The sequence below is a fragment of the Periplaneta americana genome, chromosome 3, assembly GCF_040183065.1.
Source record: "Periplaneta americana isolate PAMFEO1 chromosome 3, P.americana_PAMFEO1_priV1, whole genome shotgun sequence".
NCBI lineage: Eukaryota > Metazoa > Arthropoda > Insecta > Blattodea > Blattidae > Periplaneta > Periplaneta americana.
The window spans coordinates 132,831,358-132,854,321 of NC_091119.1; the positions used below are offsets into that span (position 1 = coordinate 132,831,358).

The window sequence follows — 22,964 nt, forward strand, 5'->3', positions numbered from 1 at the left end:
TTCACAGAAAAAGAAAAATTCTTTGTCTTCGCCGACTGAAATAAAATTCGTGTCTGAAACTATAGTAAGCCTTCCTACCTATGAGACTATGGCTAGTTCATTGATTTTCGGCGTCAAAGATCTGGGTAGAAATCTCGGTGGTACAAACTAGAATTTGTGATGTTCAAAGACGATGTTCGAATATGTTGAAGTATTGTCGTTTTTTTTCCGACTATAATTAGACAAATATCCAACATTCACTACACTGCTTATCATCAGTGTAGATTACAACGGGTTATTGCAATATATCGTAAAACTAACAAGTGTCCATCAATCAGGTTTATTCGACAGTGTTTAGCTGTTCATAAAGCGCTGCGCTGCTAGAATGTTAGTTATTGTTTTAATAACTTAATATACAGAGGTTTTCAGTTACTCGTTAGAAATGATGGCACGCTACTCCCTACACCTTCAGATGATTCAATTGTTCACAATGTGCTCTTAAATATGCGTCAGTTCTGCTGAAAATACTGCTAGAAACTGCATTAACTTCATTATGTTGTATCAAAAAAATTGCTCAACGGATATCTTTCTTTAAATTTAGAATGCTTGCATAAAATTTTTATGTAAGAGTAGCCTATAAAAATAAAAATGACAGGGATTGCCATGCTTTTGTAATTTTCCATTAACTTAAAAATTGTTTTTAATGATGGATCGTGTGTCCCAAGGTAATTACGATGAAATTTCCTTCTGCAAGATTTGTAAGAATATTTGTTTCACATCACTCGCAAATGAATATCCTTTGTTCTAAAATATATCTCAATCTTACTGTATTAAACAATGAACCACGCAAAAATAAATAAAGTTTCAAACTAGCGTCACATTCATCAACTCAAATGCGTATAAAACCAGTCATCAGCTGACATGACACGAGACGGTCGACCTTGACTATACTGGGATCACAGTTCGACCAGTTTCGGCTCTTTTCGAGTAACCTTAGCGGCGGACATCCAATATGATACTAAATACCGTATAGGTAATTCTTTCAATACATACGTACCAAAAATAACTGTTCAGAATTTATTTTGGAAAATTAGTTTGTATCAGAAAGTACACTTCACATAGACTAGCGTCTCAAAACACCATAGACGATAGGGTTATTACCAGGCTTCGAGACTTCGGACCCAATAGAGCAATTCAGTGGGAAATCCGCATAACGGCGTGCTGAGTATAGTGGTAAAGCGTATAGTGGGTGGGGGTACTGTAGAATGAATGCCAACAAATACGCAAAGGAAAACACTGTGGATTTGAAGGTTCTGACGAATAATTTGGTTTTCACACAAACCTATTTTCAAACTGTGTTTGAAACTATTACACGGTTAGAAAAGTCACAGCAAGAGATGCCGGAAGCCCTCAAATTAATTTAGAAAATGATGCAGAGAATTAATGAGACATCAAGCACACCGGTTACTGAACATGTAAAACAGAAGTGGAAATCAATTTTATGTAAAAATAACGGATATGGACCATTGTGCAACATAAACAGCAAGTTAGTGGACATAGAGTCACCCGAGAATAAAGGACTGTCTCTTAGAGACTGCAATGATGTTAGGTTTTTTCGTTTTGCTCCTATCACGTCATGCGACGTAGAGCGCAGCTTTCTACAGTACAAACTTTGGCAGGTAACAGAAAAAGATTTACGTTTGAGACACTGAGATTGTATCTAGTAGTAGGTACAGTTACCCTTAAAAAGAATGAGACGATTCTTGGTTGTCGGAAGTTAAAGTTCTACAGCGCGGTTCACTCGATATCGACGTATAACGATAAGTACCACGACAAATAGAACAAGAATTGTTACAAGGACCACAACAAGGACAAGGATCAGAATAAGGATCACGAAGAAGACAGCCACTTAAGGCCACGACTTCACAACATAGCTCGGGTAACAAAATATCATTCCTTCTTTGTACCGAATGGCAAATGCCTGCTATCGGATCTACATTCTGGACTGCTGCTGTCACTGCCTTGTCTCGGTAGCTCATATAGTAGCGTGTCGGTTCCACCATATAACCGAAACGTTTCGTGTTCGATCCCAGGTAAAACTTCTTTTTTATTGAGGTGTAATTAATTTGTTCAGAGTTCCTCGACTGTATAATTTGTCGAAAAATATGGAATAATTTATGCCCAATTTTTGGGTCTACAAGTGGCTGAACCTCGTCAAAAAATAAATAAATCTTACTTGGAAGTTAAAAGTATTCTTCCTGAAACAAAAATCATAAAAAACAAAAAGAGATCTGTTAATTTAAAATCTTGTCCACATACCATCATATATTTCTCCAATCGAAATCCACGCGATTGGTAGCGAAGGCAAGACGGTTGACAGCTTGTGCTTCCCCCAATATTTCCATTTGCGCAGCCCTCCGGCTCCTAATACCGCGGTTCCTCAACCTGCTGATCACAGTCTGTGAAGAACCGGGAAAGTTAGATGCTGCTCTTATTTCGTTAGCAATCCGAAAGGGGTCCAGTCGAACTGTCTCGAATAAGAGAGCATCCTCTTCCAATGAAGAAATCCGCGGACGCCCAGGAATAGGGCGATTTTCGACCTCCCCTGAATCTTGGTAACGATGAACACACCTCGCGGCTGTATTTCCAGGAACACCGACCAAACGGCCAGCAGATCTAGCCACATATCCATCTTCAACTAGAGCTATAACTCGCTGTCTCATGTCACGTCGGTTCGCCATTACGATGAGAAATGAGGGATGACGATAATACTTTAGTGTAGACAATGACTATTTAACGTGATATAGAATTATTGAAATAAGGGGCATCTTGCACAGTAAGAGTTAATAAATCAACCCTAAATTAAATATTTAAATAACAGGATATAACAGGAAGTCCAATTATTGTTGCGAAACTAATCAAATTAAATCTAATTACATTAAGTAAACAAATCCCAAGTTATGACACCACATTGCTACAGCTAAATTCTAGGTTATTAATATAAGCCTTAAATAGGTCCGTGCTTATGCGTTGGACGACAAAACCAAACATCGAAAGTTCGAATCTTACCGAGGAATGTAACTTCTTGCTTTTTATAATGTAAATCAGACTTCTAACTAAAATCATTCATATTTCTTACATTATTTATTAATATTTATAGCCAACATTGAATTTGTAAAGAAAAGACTTTAGAAATCTCATATGGAATTTGTGATCTGTAGTGACGGAACTTTTCCGTAAAAGTAAATTAAATTCATTCCTTGAAACTGGAAACCTTAGTCGTAGAGTCGTTTTCCCACCAGCATACAAGATGAAGTAGCACAGCCATTGATAAAAGTTTTGTACACAGAATTAGACTGAATTCCTATTCGACAGAACCTATAATCAATGGCTTGTCTGAACATGATAAACAAATCCTAAGTGTTTCCAATGTCACTGAACAATTTCAAAATATGAATTTAAAAACTAAAAAAGAGTCGTAAAAGCTGTATCTAGTGACTACTTATATTTATGTCTACAAAATGAATCTTGGAAAAACGTATATGATACTGGTACTACTGATATTAAGAGTAAATGTATTGTATTTTTCACTTAATTTCAGAATCACTTCAGTGGATGTTCTCCACTCAATGTGACAAAAAATTCAAAAGTAAAAACATGTAGATAACGCAGGGACTTCAAAATCTCATGTATTGAAAAGAAGAATCTCTATGTAATGAGTTGCAATGTAATGATCCTCATGTTCTTAAATACTACAAGAAGTACAGTGTAATTTATCAAAAATTATGAAAGGGGGAAATAGAATACATTTGAATAGAAAAGTACAAAATTCAGATAATGCAATTAAAGCTATTCGGAATATAATTAAAGTTAAACTTGTAGATATCCTAAGAAAGAAAATATTTTTTCATTAAAACCAGAGATTATAAAGTAGAGGATCCCAAATCTATTGCAAATTCTTTTAACATCTTATAGTATATAGTACAGAAATATTATTGACAAATTAAACATTCAAGGTTTTGCAAAAGATACTGCAATTTGTTACTTAACATTCATGTACTTCTGTATTTTCTATTTGTATATAGACCTGTTATTACATGCTGTATGTATTTTACCATTTGTTAATGTGATTGTGCTCAATGAACTCTCGTAATTTTGTGATATATTTTGTATAACTGATCTGAACTGCGCCCGAGCACGAGCTTCTGCTCTTTCGGGCTGCAATGCCTAATGTAGCTCAAGTGTATAGTATTAATAAATATTATTATTATTATATTATTATTAATTTTACTTAGAATGTAATTTTACTGTCAGAGTCTGTAAAGATACATTGCATCTTATCAAAACACGTGATTCTGTGTTTATTGAATTTTAAAACATTCATTAGCTCTTCTTTGAAGTCCTGTACATCAAATTTATATAAATGAGTTACTAAATTTTATACACATATTTCAGATCATACAGTCAAATTAATAAAGAAATACCCTCATCTTTGTAACTCAAACAGTTTTAAATTTTATAATGTACGAGTATGTAAGCACTTTGTTGTTAGTGAATGTTAATTTTTAAAGTATTATTTTATTGTGATTTGTCCATGTAATTTTGTATTATATTGAATCCTAGGCCTGGAATCGTATAAGTTATTAAAAAAAAAAAAAAAAAAAAAAAAAAAAAGTTAATTAATTTAATAATTAATCTGAGGACTTTGTAAAACTCTATTTCAACATTATTTAGCAATTTCAAAGTTCTTTAGACAAAAAAAAATCGTTGTGTAGACTAGGAATCGAACTCGCATTCTTCTACACGACATGCAGAAGTCTTAGCGTCTGAGCTATTGAAACGGCACGAAAGCTTTCCTTTCTGTGCGGAGTGTCGATCTAGTCATGAAGGTCCATTGTCGCTTTAACTACACGATTTATGTATATATTTACCTTTTATTTACGTAATACTATAATATTTTTTGCAGTTTTTGAAGTGAATTTCGGAATGATGCTAGTAACAAACCAAATAGCCTGAATTTAAGTAACTCAATATTCGTTATCTTGTGTATCAGTGCTCTGGTCTCTGATCATGCGCAGTGTTTTGCATCTGAGACTTAGGAATACTCAATCGTCTCATCCTTTTCTAGGGAAACTGTACATTGCAATTCGGTACTGTAACTGCACTTCCTAAAGACGGCCAATTGGATAAATGAAGAAATTAAAATAGCTACATGCTTATTTCCACCATTAACACTGTGTATAATTAAATAAAAATGCTTATAAAAGACAGGAGAATAAATGCTTTTCACATTCTTTTGACATTATCATTGTGTAATATATATTTACTTTCAGAATGTACATGTGTGTGTGTTCTCCATACTACCGTACTCTATTCTAAATAGCAACGTTGTTACCTCAACACATCTCTATCTACCTGCAGCGAGTCAACAACCTATAGTACATGCACAGTAAACTTATTGTATCGGGTCCAAAGTCTCGAAGCCTGGTTATTACCAATTTCTTTATATTTTCTTTATGATTATATGCAATTGTATTACGTTTCAAAAGGAGTTCGTCTATTTTTATAAATACTTGGAATCTTGTAAGTACTTGTAAGTAAACAAGCGACAATAAATGCCATCATAGACAACATAATCTTTTTCTTCTTCTACTACTTCTTCATTATCCAACTCGGTTGATCTTTAATAAGTCATATTCAGACTAAAACAAGAAAGAATATGAATTATTTTAGGGCGTTTTTTCACTATGATTGTGTCTGTCATTTACCTCAATAGGTTCACGTAAAAGAGCTCGAATTTTGTTAATTTGAGTAGTTTGATTGAAGATAGTTATTTATTTTCACTATGATTATCCTAGAACAAAATTACTGCGACAAGGAGTTTGTTTTTTTGTCATGGCCAGCACGAAACATTATAATTACGTCTAAGAACAAAACATGATAATTTTTTTATGTCAGAATATGTCTTGCATGTGAAGAAAGTGTGGTTCAATATTGTAAGTCGTTCTCTCGTTTAATCATTTGGGGCCGTATTCATAGACATTCTTAGCGCGGGCTTCCGGTGAATGATCAGCGAACTAACGTTTTTCGTATTCCTAAATCAGTGTTAGCGATATGATATATGATATTATATGAATCCTGTACAAGTAACCAGTCGATAGCCGGGGCTAGTTTAGCACGCTCGTAGCGTGGGCTAGCGGAATGTCTATGAGTAGCACTGTACGGGTTTGTGATATAAGTAACATAAAAACGTAGATCCAAGAATAGTTCTAATGACTCTCTCACAAGAGATAGGTAGGGTTTCAGTGTCTTTTTCATCTCGTTACTAGGAGATGATTAAGTTTTCAATAATACTGTTTCTCCCCCTTCCCTCAATCTTCGGTCTTGCTCAAAGTTTCCCGTTGGAAGCAATCACATTTAATGTATTCGGGCGCATCGTTAATAGAACTGGTAAAGTGTCGTCATTTTATGCTGGTAGCTGGGATTCCAGTCCCTCCGGGTCCAAGTGGAACCCATGGTGGACAATGACGATGCTTGCTTGGCTTAGCCTGGCGTTTCGGAGCTGATTTTTGCTCATAGGCTAACATTGGTCCATTGAGAGTCCTATGCATTCTATGCGATGATTGTAAAAGTTCGATACGTGACCTCGGCGAAAAGTGTGGTACCTATAATGCATTACGGGTGAATTCACTTGTAATTTATATAAATTATGAAGATTGTCTACCACAAAGGAATGCTCTGCGATTGTGCTTTATTACTCCATAATTACAAGAAAAATCACCACTGTTTTGTTGCACTAAATGAGTTGTATTAGTTCATTTATGTACTACGCGACCAAGACTGGAACCGTTTTGCTTGGTGGCGCTGCGATTCGCTTCACAATACAGGCCGTGTTGTAAAGTCCGCATCAGATGCAAAATTAAGCACATGCTGAATTGCGCTCTTGTTTCATTATTATTAACACGCTTTATATGTTATATGTTCGTATATATAGTTAACTTTATTGTTTACTTTTATTTTATCATATTTATACACATAGGAATCTATTCAGAACACAACAAATCGGTGTTCGTAAAGGAGGGAACATGAATCGAAAGAAACGTAAACTAAAGTGTGTACTGTAATCTATACAATATTTCATTTGATATGCATTTCTTAAATTGGCCGGACTTCGGACATCATATATGAGGAAATCACCCGGTATAAAACCATCACTACCACCAGCATGGGCTACTATAAGTCGTTGACCTGCACTGCTATTTGCATAAACTCCTGACACGTTTACGTCTTGCCAACATTTTTGGACAGTGTAATGGGTATGGAACCATTTTTCGTCCAGGTAAATAACGGGCTACTATATCAGAGCGTTCTATTAGATATTTCCTTTTATCTTTATGTTTTTTGAATGCAATCCCCATGGATAGTATGAGTTTTCGTAAAGTTTCCTTGCACCCTTTAAAACCTATCTCTCTCTTACAAGATTTATGCAACTTTCCTAATGCTGAAAGCTCTTTGTAGAAACCATAATATTTATGAACTTCTCTTCTTATGATACATTTATCCATGTCGTCTAATTCAACCTTATTTACAGGAGGTCGTCTAACTTTGTTTGGTGTCGATATTTCTACACCCTTTTCCTCACATTCTCTACCTTCCTTTCTAATCCTACTAATTGTTTCCTTATTTAACCTCACAATAGCTGCAGAACGCTCTGTTGTCTTCGATAGAGGTACGAATAAAGCAGTTTTCTTTTCTTCATCAGAAAACTTTATGGCATTATAAATAATGCTCCGCGCTTGGCTACGAAACACACGTCTTTCTACATGCGGCATTGCGACCAGATTGAATTGGTATTGGATGTGACGACACTCCAGCAGTAAACATACGCAGCGAGCACGAAGTTCCTCATTCTGCCACGACGGGTCCCGCCTTGGTCGCGTAGTACACTGGAATTCTATTAATACTATCTAGATGTTAGTCGTACTCACAACCAAAATACATCTTCAATCCACACCCCTACCATTCACTTGGGGGGCTTAACTCGTCTCTATTGTGTATTCCGCTTTTCAGTTGTGTTCATGTTAGAGTAGAAGCTGCGCCGTCATCACAATTCGAACTCGTTTGCGTTGTATGCTAACATTTCGGAGGTACAGGGGCAAGTCACTGCTCTTAGGAAAGACTATCTCTGTATCTTATATACATACAGTTTTACTAATAAACTGTGTATAGTTTTTATACTAGACTTATGCAGAGTTGAGACAGAAAACTACTAATGAACCATACAGAAGCGATGGACGTATAAACAGCCTGTAATTATACAGTGGGAATTGCTTTGCAGTAGTTATATACACGAAACCCCTTGTTTAAGCGTTGTATATAGAGAAAAAATGGCCGCCCCTCTAACAGCTGTTCGTATTGGCTGTCATTTTATGATGATGGTTGCGTAGTAACCAAAGAAGAACAAACCAAAGAGCACAGAATAATTAGAATAATATTACTGTAGCTTGTACTCTTTGGCCAAAATATAGTATGGTCACAGTCTAATATATACAGTCGCGGAACTTCAACACTCTTTTTGCCAACATTCACGACACTAGCGCTCAAGCGGCAGGCAAGGCACTGGTCATAGGGTTGATACAGCCAGCACGTGCTTTAAAGGTATAGTACGTCCACTCAAATGAGAGCCACTTGGAACTTGCGATTGGACACACTTACCGCAGGAAGCAAGCAGGCACGCGACTCGGAACAGGTTCCATGTAAACAACGCTGCGTTGTCATCTCTCCCTTCTGAAGACTGAAGTGAATCTTCGTATGCGTCTTGTAAACACAGAACTAAAACACGAACACCTCCTATTCAGAGTCCGATGAATCACTATTTAAATCAATTACACAAGACTCCAAGCTAGCTTCTAAGGAGCGATAATCACTTTCTTTTGTCTTTACATGTTCAATATACTTCACCCAATGCTTTTTATTATTAATATCATACATCACATTTACTATTAAATCACGTACTTCTTGAACAGGTTTGTTTCCCAATGCATTTTCTGACCGGATATTTCTTTTCAGTTCCGACCAAACGAGTTCTATGGCATTGAGACAACAATGGTAGGGGGGCAGTCGTAGTACAACATGGCCGTATTTTGATGATAGTTCGTCAATTATATATATCTTTTTTTCTATGATGGCTACGTTTTATCTCTTGTAGCAAATGTAACTTTGTTGTTGGGACTGGCGTGGGCAAAGGGATGTTATTTTCACGTATAAATGTTTTAATGACATCTATTGTTGATCTAGTGGTAGGTACAGGATTCACAATACGGGAATGGTATGGGGCATTATCCATAATGATGACAGACGGTTATTCCAGTCGTTTTAGCAAACATTCCTCAAACCATTCTTCAAAGATTTTAGAATTCATAGTCCCATGATAATCAGCCGGAGCATCACACATACTTTGGTGGGTAACGAATAATGCTCCTGGAATGAAACCATTTCTTCCCCCCGCATGTAAAATTACTATTCGTTGTCCTTTACCCGAAGAAAAATTGTCATCACAGTAACTTGACCCATCTGACCAACGATACTTTAGTCCGTCATGAGTATCATACCATGTTTCGTCTAAGTATACTTCTTCATAACCCAGTTTTCGATAATACTCTATATTCCGTAAATACGAGGAACGCCACATCCGTATTCGTAATGATTCCATTGCTGCTGGTTGAGATCCATGGATTTTATATTTAAACCCTATTGAATGTAAGAGTTCCATTAAAGTAGTTCTTTGGTATGGGAACTCATACTCGGTGCCTTGTGTTTTACTACGCATTGCATGGAGAAGTTTATTTAACGTTGGAGCCATTTTATTTTGACTATTACACTCTTACTACGTCATACTATTTTTGACCAATAAAACGGTACGAAAGGACGTATTTCAACTAATCATGGCTGCTTATCGCAAAATTTTATCGCGTCCCTAGCATTTATTTAATTTTATCGAGTCTCTAGCATTTGTTTAATTTTATCGCGTCACTAGCATTTGTTTCTTTGTTTGCCAACATTTGAAACTGCGCTGGTCTGGACGTCAAAAAAAAAATGTATATAAAATTACAAACCACTCCAGTCGATGCACAGCAGTTTCAAATATGACTCGCATTGGCATTCAAGAACAAGAATTAATAAAAATCACTGCTCATACCTATGCATCTTCTGAAAGTCGATTTACAAATAAATGAAGAGCACCATTCGGAAATCCTGAATAAGTTGAATACACCATGTAGGCCTAGATCAACGAGTTCCACTTCTATTACGCACACGTCCAATATAACATCAATTGAACCACCAACCACATCCAAATTTGAAAATTGTACATTCAATAATTATTCCTTTTAAAATTATTCATGTTTATTTTTTATGTCATCGTCGTTAATTAAAACTTTTCTAACACTTGTGTATATTAGTTAGGTTATGTTATAGCTTCTGCTATATGTTATTATGGATAGTCACGTATCAGAGATTGTTTAATATTAAGATTTATTGAAAATCATCTATCAATTGACGTTGATTACTGGGATTCGGATAATTGAAGTGGAATGCAACTGTCTTAATAAAAATGAAACTGAATCAACAAAGCCTTCTTGACTAGTAACATTGCCATCATGTATAGATCGAGAATTCTCGACGAGAAGGCATTGCTCACTACAGCCATCTAGCATGCATCTAGCGTAATATTTGTAATATTGAGATGGTACAATAATACATTTGAAGACAGTTGTATTTTCGTAAGTCAATTAATATTTTATTGTATTGGAGTACTTCGTTACTTCTAATCTTTATATACCGGTACTTTCCTCTAATCGTGTAATAGTCAATTAAATCCCACTCGAGTTTTGATTTTCTCTAGATAAATCGAAACGTCTAGTGAGATTACTGTTGATAAAACTCATACACAGTTCGTCGTAGTAAGTCCATTAAGAAACCATCGATTTTACGAAATTTTTCTTTCAGATTTCGATCGGTGTTTTCTTTTGTTGATTTACCTTTTCCGGAGATAATTCTCTTTATTGTTGCGCGAGACACTCCTGTAGCAGCACTGGTATTTTTCAGTGGTGTCCGGCACTTACCCGCACCGTCTTTGAAATATGTATAAATATTAATAATAATTAACACAGTTTGTTCTTGTATAATCTTACCACGTCCTAAAGGCGATTGTGTGGGTTTGCGTCTACGACTATTATCATCCGTTTCCCAAGGACGCTACATTATAAATACAATCACAATATATGGAACACAAAAGCCACAATGTACACCTACGCTCTTCAGCCTTGTTCTGAGGTAACTGTATTACACTTGCGGACTCGTCTGAAACAGAATACAATATGAACTTGTTCTCGGAGCACTGACTTAGATCTGTCAACAGCGCTGGCGTACCAGCAAGCAGCCGCGTGCTTCAAGACTGAAACACCTGACGCTTCCCGCTCAAGGTAGGTGCAAGTGGCTCTCATTTGAGCGGACGTACTATATGCGAGATGTTATAATAACGTTTTAGTCATGCGTCGGAATAAAGACAATGTGTGCAATGACGAAAATTGCAGTAAGAACAAGTTTAAATCTCCGAATTTGTCGTTCTTCAGATTTCCTAAAGACCAAGAGAAAATCATAACTCAGGTAGCCTACGTATTGTGTTCTATAAAACATTTATTAGTTATCAGTTGCCTATTTGTATGTCAGGAAGGAGACTTTAAATAAAAACAAAGTAAATACCTGTTAGAGTATATTATTGTTTTGCAGAGATCATGTGTAAATGTGTAACCATTCCGATTTTGGATAATGTATCTACAGTTTTTAATGCAAGTAATTCCATAATTTTTGTATTCGTGTTTTTTTCTTTATATTTTTCAAAAGTTGAATGTTATATTGCATTCAAGTAGGGATTATGGTGTTAATTTTTTCAAGAATTCATGGCGTATTATAATCCTTTTGCAAAATATTCACTTCTTGAATAAATCCAGACTGTGTCGATAAATTTCTGATGTGTTGGTGTAGATTCATGTGGCAGACATATTAAGTTCTCAAGAGACTTTTTAAATTTAATATAAAAAGCAATCTTTTCTGTAATAATTTGCATGACTGTTATTGGTGTTGATTTTACATTACCAGTGATTATTTGAGCCGTTCAGAGCAGAAGTGGTAGAAGTCAGAATTAGGTAATGAGGTTTAAAGTAAAAATTCTGTAAAATACAGCGCAAAGTAGCAATTAATATATCCTTTGTGCTACTCACTGACTACTAATAGTTTAAATAAATTCAATATTAAGTGCTACTTTGCGCTGTATTTTATAGAATATTTACTTTAACCCTCATTACCCATTTTTTACTTACACCACTTCTGCTCTGAAAATAAAATTAGGCCTACATTTTCTGAGTTAATTGAAGTTACAATTTTTTTAACAAAGTTGTGTATTCATTTCTTCTCACCTACGTCATAATAATAGTAAGTGCACGTAAATTACGTATTATATAGGTAGGGTAAGTTAAAATAAAGCTTATGTGTGAAAACTGGAAATGTAATGTAAAATGCGGTAAACGTTCCATAAAAATTTAAACCATAATATCAGCACTATTAGCAACTCAAAATAATAATAAAAAAAATTGAAAAATAATGAACTTCATAAATCAATATCTGTCAAATTAAGGTTTAAATCTTCCCCTTTTTTATTTTTAAGTTTACCTCAGCGGCCGAGTTTACCCCAATTTGCGGTATGGAAAATAGTTAATTTCTCAGGAAATAGGGAGAGGAGTTCACCACGCGATGTACCCTACGAGATATGCCCTACAATGTTGACTCTTCTCACAGGAAATATAGAATTCCAATGGTTTATAAATATATTTAGGAATGAATTGAATTAACCGTCCACGTACGAACAATTATATTATTTCAAACCATGATACGTGATCAGGGCCATGATTCAGTTGTAAGGAGCAGAAGGAATTACGTTTATTCCCAGCTTCTGAAACTTGTAGATTAACTGCGTGTGAAATTCTTCCAGGATTCTAAAGTAGAATTAGTAAGAACCATATACACTTATTGTAGAGCATAAAAATATAAAATAAATTACGCAAAACCCGTTTTCTGATATGTTATCATATGTCGTGTGCACACTTTTAACTTGCCTGCCGCTAGAGGGCTACTGTCGATCCAGCTGTCAAATGTTGGCATATTTTATACGTATGAATTGCGTGACTGTATCTATTAGACTGTGGTATGGTAATCGATTAGAGCCAGTTGTACTATCGATACTTAACACGCCACACTAGAGCGCTCTACCGGATGCAATAGAGAATCTCAGATATTCCATTATCTTTCGTAACGAAGTAATGACGAAACTATGACGTAGCTGTGTAAGAGTTGTACTGTTATACGCGACGTATGTAGTGATTATTAGTAAGGAATTTACACACGACGTATAAATGAGCTATTCATTGTATAAGTATAAGACAGTTAAACGTCTGTATATAGAGTTTTTATTAGTAAGACCGATATTAGTTAGCATAGCGGGAGCCACCGCGTAGCTCGGTCGGCTAAGGAGCTTGCTGCCGATCCGGAGTTGCGTTCGGGCGCCGGTTTGATTCCCGCTTGGGTTGATTACCTGGTTGGGTTTTCCGAGGTTTTCCCCAACCGTAAGACAAATGTCAGGTAATCTATGGCGAATCCTCGGTCTCATCTCGCCAAATATGACTTCGATATCACAAATTTCATCGACGCTAAATAACATCGTAGTTGACAAAGCGTCGTTAAATAACCAAGTTTAAAAAAAGCATTGCGGGAGAGGGGATAAAGTACTAAATGTAAACCTAACTTCAAAACGTGACGGCATTAATGTAAGAGATTGTACAATTGTACAGTTTTCTCAACCAGTGAAACTAATTTTGCTAATACAAGGGTATCCCTAAATTCCATTAGTGTTATATCAACATGCAATTTATTACAAATGTGATCTAAGAGCAGTGAAAGTGAAGGAAATGATTGTTAAAATCATAGAGTTTATAAAGAAAGAATAAATTTACAATTTAACAGAGAATCTGAGTATAATGAACGATTTAGGTTAAGTGCTATAGAGGTGGAAGAACAGAAGATTATTGCTAATACAGTCTGTTGACTAAATTGGTGATACCGCAATTCATATGTAACCAAGAACTAGGATTGCCTTGAGAAAAACTCTTCTCACATTAAACTTATTATAAAAAAATACACTATAAACCATCAGAATTGCAACGTAATATGAAAACAGAGTTCAGAAAAATATTTTAGTAACATTAATTTTTGCACAGTTCCTTAAATGCGATGTTAGAAATAAGAGAAATTAACATAATTTTATTAATATTATTATTATTATTATATGCGTAAAGTAGCCTACTAATACAAGCAACGTTTATATACGTCATCATTATTATATCACTTTTAGCAATGGAGCGAAACTTGTTGCCCGATGGGGGAGAGGCAGGTGATTTCAGGTTAACTGTGTTCAAGAGTCTCTCTACTGTGTACAATAGAAGACGACAGGGTCGTACACACTACTGTGCCTTAGTTCCTATTTACTTGCTTTGTTTTGCAGTCGACGAGTAACCTTTTCAATTAGTTATTTTACGACGCTTTATTAACTGTGACGAGTAACTTACTTCGTGGGCTAGAGACCATAAAATTCCGTATTAACTTCTCAAAAAAGTCGTGATAAAAATATTATATTTCGCATTTTATCGCTAATTGGTTGTAGATAATCGCAATAATTTCGTATAAGTTAAATTAGAAAGAAATTTTTACGTGAAAAACCCTATATTACACATTAGGCATCAAAATAATAGTCCACACCTGTGGAGTAACGGTTAGAGCGTCTGGCCGAGAAACCAGGTGGCTCGGTTTCGGATTCGATTCCCGGTCGGGGCAAGTTACCTGGTTAAGGTTTTTTCCGGGGTTTTCCCTCAACCCATTACGAGCAAATGCTGGGTAACTATCGGTGCTGGACCCCGGACTCATTTCACCGGCATTATCACCTTCGTCTCATTCAGACGCTACATAACCTAAGATGTTGATAAAGCGTCGTAAAATAACCTACTAAAATAGAACAAATAAGTCAAAATAATGATGAAAAAAAAGGTTTTATATTCATATATCAGTTTATTCAACAGATGCACAAGGAGCCCAGATATATTTCAACACAGCGGGTGTACATTTAGGGTAATTCAACACGAGAGCTAGCCACCGGAGTGGTTCAGTCGGTCAAGACGCTTGCCTGCCGGTCTGAAGTTGTGGTCGGTCGCGGGTTCGATCCCGGCTTGGGCTGATTACCTGGTTGAGCTTTTTCCGAGGTTTTCCCCAACCGTAAGGTGAATGCCAGGTAATCTATGGCGAATCCTCAGCCTTATCTCGCAAAATCTCACTATCACCATTCTCATCGACGCTAAATAACCTATTAGTTGATACAGTGTCGTTAAATAATCAATTAAAAAACATGAGAGCTCGTAACAGTGAAAATGTGTTGGAAGCTTGTTTCAAAACTATATCTTACAAAGTAAGAAATGCTACACTGCAATCGTACGTTTTATATCCTTGATGTAACTCTACGTTTCATGCCATTATGCAGAAATCTGTGATTTCTACCAATCCTTCTCCACCGCTGACCATGGCTACTCACGCAAGTAAAACCCGTACCTACAGTAAAGAATTACTCGACCAAGGCCAGTGGAGTCCTGCAGCCCGGAGCCGTGGCGCTACTGCTCATGCGTTCGTAATACCGCATCGCGATAGTTCACATTACGCCCGCGGCTCCACTCGCCTCGGTCGAGTTATAACAGCAAACCTGTTTCACAGGGCAACAAATTTCGCTCCCTGCTAATAATGTATGGTGTTGCACATAATTTTTTGGAACAGAAAAATGCAACTCTATACTCACAAATTACTCTGTTTTGTGAAATATAGCCCTGGATGTTAATCGTGAATCCGATGCCGAGAGGTGGGCCATCTTGCCTGAGCCCTGACGGAATATGTCCTATCTGCAGACTTGTACCTGATAAGCAGGCTTCGAGACTTGGGACCCGATACAATAAGTTTACTGCGCATGTACTATAGGTTGTTGACTCGCTGCAGGTAATGAAAGGTAGAGATGTGTTGAGGTAACAACGTTGCTATTTATTTATTTATTTATTTATTTATTTATTTATTTATTTATTTATTTATTTATTTATTTCATCAATCTTTGTTCACGTCATGGCGGATTAGATGTATTCCAGTTCTTAATCCGCCATCACTCTCAATACAAATATAACACAAACTAATACATAATGAACCTATAAGTTCCGTTGCTATTTAGAATAGAGTACGGTAGTATGGGGAAACATACACATATGGACATTCTGAAAATAAATATACATTACACAATGACAATGTAAAAAAGAAAGTGAAAAGCATTTATTCTCCTGTCTTTTATAAGCACTTGTGTTTAATTATACATGGTGTTAACGGTGGAATTAAGCATGTAGCAATTTTAATTTCTTCATTAATCCTATTGGTCGTCTTTAGGAAGTTCAGTTACAGTACCGAATTGCAATGTACTACAAGATACATTTTCAGTGTCTCAAACGTAAATATTTTTCGGTTATCTGCCAAGCACAGTTTGTAGCCTATTGTGAAAAGCTGCGCTCTACGTCGCATGACGTGATAGGAGCAAAACGAAGGAACCTAACATCATTGCAGTCTCTGAGAGACAGTCCTTTATTCTCGGGTGACTCCATGTCCACTAATTTGTTGTTTAGTTTTTATTTTTAGTACGTTATTTTACGACGCTTTATCAACATCTTAGGTTATTTAGCGTCTGAATGAGGTGAAGGTGATAATACCGGTGAAATGAGTCCGGGGTCCAGCACCGAAAGTTACCCAGCATTTGTTTATATTGGGTTGAGGGAAAACCCCGGAAAAAACCTCAACCAGGTAACTTGGCCCAACCGGGAATCGAACCCGGGCCACCTGGTTTCGCGGCCAGACGCGCTAACCGTTACTTTACAGGTGTGGACTGTTTATATTACACAATGTTCCATATCCGTTATTTTTATATAAAATTGATTTCCACTTCTGTTTTACACGTTCAGTAACCGGTGTACTTGGTGTCTCATTAATTCTCTGTGTCATTTCCTCAACTAGTTTGAGGGCTTCCGGTATCTCTTGTTCTGACTTTTCTTACCGTGTAATAGTTTCAGACACAGTCTGAAAATAGGTTTGTATGAAAACCAAATTATTCGTCAGAACCTTTAAATCCAGAGCGTTTTCCTTTGCGTATTTGTTGGCATTCATTCTACAGTATCCCCACCCACTGTACGCTTTACCACTATACTCAGTACTCCGTTATGCGGATTTCCCACTGAACCGGGTCCGAAGTTTCGAAGCCTACTGATAAGCTTCATGGTACGGAACTCCAAGCATTTCCTATATCAGCATTAGAAACTCAAGCCCCCAAGACTTCATCCCAGCTTATTTTTAACTATTGCAGTGGATAAGTAAAATGAAAGGGAAGTGGACTACAAACTCCATCACGAACTGGCGGGGAACTGAACCCGAGTCGTGCGGATGAAAGACCAGCGCTTTAGTACTGAGTTACAGACAAACCAAACAATAGGCCTACTTGTAGGTAGATTTTTGCGGAGTAGAGCCATTTCCTGTACCAGCATTGCACCATCACTTCATTCATCATCGTCATCATCATCATCATCATCATCATCATCATCATCATCATTATATCGATCACATGAGGAGACAAAGAGGAAAGCAGAAAATAGGAAAGACTGGAGAATGCTGGATTTACAGTGAAAGACCTGCCCTTGGGCAGAACACTATGAATGAATGAATCATCATCATCAATACTTATGGCCTGCTGATCCAGTGCTGCGCTTTGGCATGGTTCGTTTCTCGTTTGGGATGATTACCTGGTTGGTTTTGTTTTCGAGGTTTTTTCAACCGTAAGGCGAATGTCAGATAATCTACGGCGAATCTTATGCCTCACCTCGTCAAAAATATCATCTGGCTATTACCAGTTCCATCTATATAAATAACTCAGTAGTTGATATAGTGTCGTTTATAACTAGTAACAAATTTTACAATTTCGGAGCTTCACTTCTATATGCGAACGTTAGGGTGAATGACACGAAGCGAAGTTCTGCCATTGGATCAAAAAACATTGACGAATTCAAACTATAATTTTTATTATATAATTTAGCAAATAGGTGGCCGTTTTGCTAAATGCAGGCTACCCCATTCGTGGTCCTCAGAGTGACGGGATATTAAGACTCCCACCTCACGAGTAGTCCGATTTCTTCTTTTTTTTCTTTATTTTTGTTAGTAATTTCACAACGCTTTACCAACTGCTGTGGTTACATAGTGTCTGAATGAGATGACAGCGAAATGAATCCGGGGTCCATCGAACGTCGAAAGTTACCCAGCATTTGCTCTTAATGGGTTGAGGGAAAACCTCGGAAAAAACCTCAACCAGCTAACTTGTTCCAACCAAGATTTGAACCCGGACCAGCTCGTTTCACCAGCGAATAGGAATTATAGAGAATGGACACTGAGCGAATTTTTCTGTTTCTTTTCTCTGTGCGCCGGCGTTTAGTTCCACTTTCAAGCGCTAGAGGTTAGTATAATCGAGCACACGCTAAGATAATAATTGAATATAAGAGTTCAGACACAGGAAGTCCACATGTGTGGAGTAACAGCTAGCGCGTCTAGCCGCGAAACCAGGTGGCCCGGGTTCGATTCCCGGTCGGGGCAAGTTACCTGGCTGAGGTTTTTCCGGGGTTTTCCCTCAACCCAATACGAGCAAATGCTGGGTAACTTTCGGTGCTGGACCCCGGACTCATTTCACCGGCATTATCACCTTAATCTCATTCAGACGCTAAATAACCTGAGATGTTGATAAAGCGTCGTAAAATAACCTACTAAAGAAGAGACGCAGGATCCAAACATCGCCTATGTTAATGCATAATCCAGTAACGCTTTGCTTCAAATAAATTCAAGTTAACAGCTTCTCCTTATTTCTTAGTTATAAACTAGTTGTAATAATAATTTTTATGTTTTATATATAATAAATTATATTATAAAATTATATGTCAAATTCGTTTAATATTTTTATACAATATATAGTCTAGGCATATGGTTTTACTTCTCATAGAAGTTTTGTTTTTCCATTTTCAGCGCTATCAAATTATTACATATTTTAAATGTTGATGGGGTCAACGTCTCAACTTTCATTATAAAGAAACTTTAGAGTGTAGAAATTATAGATAATGACGGTATTATTATGTCATCGGTCCAATTTATTTTATTTGAGTACATAATGTACCTGTTATATTCCGCTGTGTCGACTGCTAGCTGTTGTGATAACAGCGCCAACTCCTGGGAAAAAACATTATCTCACACTCAAGCTGGTTTGAAGGTAATTGAAATCAGTCCTGTTACATCAAAGTTACCGACGCGAAGTGTGCATACTTGTAATTCCCTATACACTGGTTTCACGGTCAGATTGCTAGCTGTTACTCCACAGCGGTGGACCCTTTCTCTTAGTCTCCGCACATGGTTCATATATCTTAATGTCATATTGTATTATACAAACTTTCCGAACTTTTCGCCCGTTTACCATTCCTTCCAGCGCATCCTCCAGTAGGCAGTTTCTCCTTATCTAGTGACCCAGTCAATTTCTTGTTCTCTTTTTGATCAGTTTCAACATTATTCTTTCTTCGTCCACTTTTTCCATCACAGCTAAATTTCTTATTTTGCTTGTCCATTTTACCCGCTTCATTCTTCTCCAAAAAGGTAAAAATAACCGATTAAAAAAATTAGACGAAGACGGATAATAGGGAAGATTGGAGAATGCTGGGTTTGTAGTGAAAGACCTGTCCTTGAGTAGAAACCTAGGAATGAATGAATTTTGTAAAACTCAGTCCTAGTGTTCCTCAGTCGCTGTCGTGCGCATCTTAGCGAAGAGTAACGCATTTGAATTCAAGTCACACTTAAAAGTTTACTCTTAGTTCGTCCTCTACGTGAACGAAACTTCTTCGATTCTCGGCAGATTCTATAAAATTATAACAAAAAGGCACCTGTAAGCCAGATTTTCTCCGACATCCTTTCTCTTGACAGTCATTCCACAACTTCCCTATCATCTCTATACTCTGAGGTCACACTTCCTGAAGAGGATTTTTATTGGAAAGGTGTTTGAAGTGTAGATTCTAATATAATTCAATTCCTGCTGTCAAGTCGTATTTCATGAATGTGATCGCTCGTTAATCAAGTCTTGTTTCTTCTTGCGTTGCATAAGCTGAACTTACCTTGAGGGGCGGAGTATTCTCCTCGTAGTGAAAGTATCAGACCGGCTCTCACGGGCACTTCTTGCAGTTTGCAGTTTGGGTTGCTGGCAACATGTTGGTCGGCGCGAGGTGCCTCGTCTTGCTGTTGGCGGTCACGGCGCAGGGCCAACAACAGCCGCACATCATCTTTATGGTGGCCGACGACATGGTGAGTGCTTATACAGTACGCACTTCACGGTTGCGTTCGTACCAATTACTTCATATTTCATATTACATTTAATAACCTCGTCCACACCTGCGGAGTAACGGTCAGTGCGTCTGCCCGCGAAACCAGGTGGCCCGGGTTCGACTCCCGGTCGGGCCAAGTTACCTGGTTGAGGTTTTTCCCGGGGTTTTCCCTCAACCCAATATGCGCAAATCCTGGGTAACTTTCGATGCTGGACCACGGACTCATTTCACCGGCATTATCACCTTCATCTCATTCAGACGCTAAATAACCTAAGCTGTTTATGAAGCGTCGTAAAATAACCTATTAAAATAAAATAAATAAAATTTAATAACCTCTTGTCGGCCTGGGTAGCATAATCGGTATAACGCTGGCCTTATTGCTCGAGGTTGCGGGTTCGAACCCGGCCCAGGTCGATGCGATTTAAGTGTGTTTAAATACGACAGGCTCATGTCAGTAGATTTACTGGCATGTAAAAGAATTCCTGCGGGACAAAATTCCGGCACACCGGCGGCGCTGGTATAACTTCTGCAGTTGCAAGCGTCGTTAAATAAACCATAATTTTTTTTAATAATCTCCTCTACCCTTTCTTTTTTTTTCGTTCTCCTTATCATGCTTTCCTTTTCGCTCTTCATACACCACCTCCACGTTTTCATCACCCTCTACTTCTTCCCCTCTTCCACTTAATCTTTGTTGTTTAGTCACCTGTCCAAAGACAGGTCTGAACTTCACAAGTGATAGCAACAAGGCACAATTTATGAGGCAGTTAAGCCAGGAGATAATGGGGTATGATGACCAGTTCTTTTCCCCCTCTATTGCATACATCGCCGACTATCTAAGTATTTCACTAATCAAAATTCAGAACTTAACCTTTATCCTCTGCAATCTCATATTCTCCACTAATTTTCCTTTTACCTTCTTCTCTAAAATGTTTGTTATGTTTTATTTAACGACGCTCGCAACTGCCGAGGTTGTATCAGCGTCGCCGGTGTGCCGGAATTTTGTCCCGCATGAGTTCTTTTACATGCCAGTAAATCTACTGACATGAGCCTGTCGCATTTAAGCACACTTAATTGAGTTAAACAAGTCAACTTAACGCATGTTCACACTTGAATCTGAGCTGCTTATTTAATTGTTGTAAATGAGGCGCACAACAGATCTAACAGAACTGAGTGCTGTGATACTGGTGTAATTTTGCTCTGGGTATGCAAATCATTTAAAGGTTCATTAAGATATGGGTCATATGCGTAGACTAATAGAAAGACAGAATATAGAAAAGATTGGGGAATGCTGGGTTTGCAGTGAAATACCTACTCTTGGCAGAAAATAATGAATGAATGAATGAATGAATGAATGAATGAATGAATGAATGAATGAATATGACAAAATTCTTCAAAACTACTTCCCATTTGCAAAGTCAAAACTAATACAGCCATTCGTCTGTACAGGAAAATGCTGTTCACATAACGATATTTTCATTGAGAAAACCTAGATCATTGTTCAATAAATAATATCATTATGATTGTAATAATTTCAGGGGTGGAACGACGTGAGTTTCCACGGTGCCGATCAGATCCCCACGTACAACCTGGACGCCCTGGGCTACAATGGAGTCATACTCAATAGCCACTACGTATTACCTGTCTGCACACCCACCAGGTCTGCTCTCATGACGGGACGGTACCCCATCCACACAGGTACGTGCTCTCTGTTGCTGCGTTTTTCCTTAGCTAACTTTTTAGTTAATAAATATAACTTTATATATCTTACATACAGTATGCGAGTTTTTATTGGAAATTTTATTCGTTTTATAGAGGAATTTTTGTGGTTTAAGCAGTGGTATTCCTAGCCACAGAAGTAGCAGGAACATATTCGAATCCTGAAAAAATTGAGACTTGTCTTCCTCTATTACAGGCTGATCTGTGTTACTTGTGTTTATATTTTCATTAAGTTCTGAAGAATAGTTAATGAGTAAATTGTACCAGACAAGAAAATAAGAATGATTGTCACTCCAGCGCTTTATTATAGCCAACTGAAAGGAAATAATCCTTGAACGGGTTACATCAGCTTCTTGTCTATGCGGATGACGTGAATATGTTAGGAGAAAATACACAAACGATTAGGGAAAACACGGAAATTTTACTTGAAGCAAGTAGAGCGATCGGTTTGGAAGTAAATCCCGAAAAGACAAAGTATATGATTATGTCTCGTGACCAGAATATTGTACGAAATGGAAATATAAAAATTGGAGATTTATCCTTCGAAGAGGTGGAAAAATTCAAATATCTTGGAGCAACAGTAACAAATATAAATGACACTCGGGAGGAAATTAAACGCAGAATAAATATGGGAAATGCGTGTTATTATTCGGTTGAGAAGCTCTTATCATCCAGTCTGCTGTCCAAAAATCTGAA

At 37.2% G+C, this 22,964-nt stretch overlaps 1 protein-coding gene across 1 annotated transcript in view; it reads left to right on the forward strand.

Moving 5' to 3' along the window:
• The window catches only part of LOC138696545 (arylsulfatase B-like), a 109,354-nt gene that overhangs the window by 11,758 nt on the left and 74,632 nt on the right, over positions 1-22,964 (forward strand). The window contains exons 2-3 of the mRNA XM_069821643.1: positions 20,413-20,532; positions 22,088-22,247. Of these exons, the coding sequence (XP_069677744.1) occupies positions 20,437-20,532; positions 22,088-22,247 (256 nt within the window). The 5' untranslated portion in view covers positions 20,413-20,436. The remainder of the gene's footprint in view (positions 1-20,412; positions 20,533-22,087; positions 22,248-22,964) is intronic.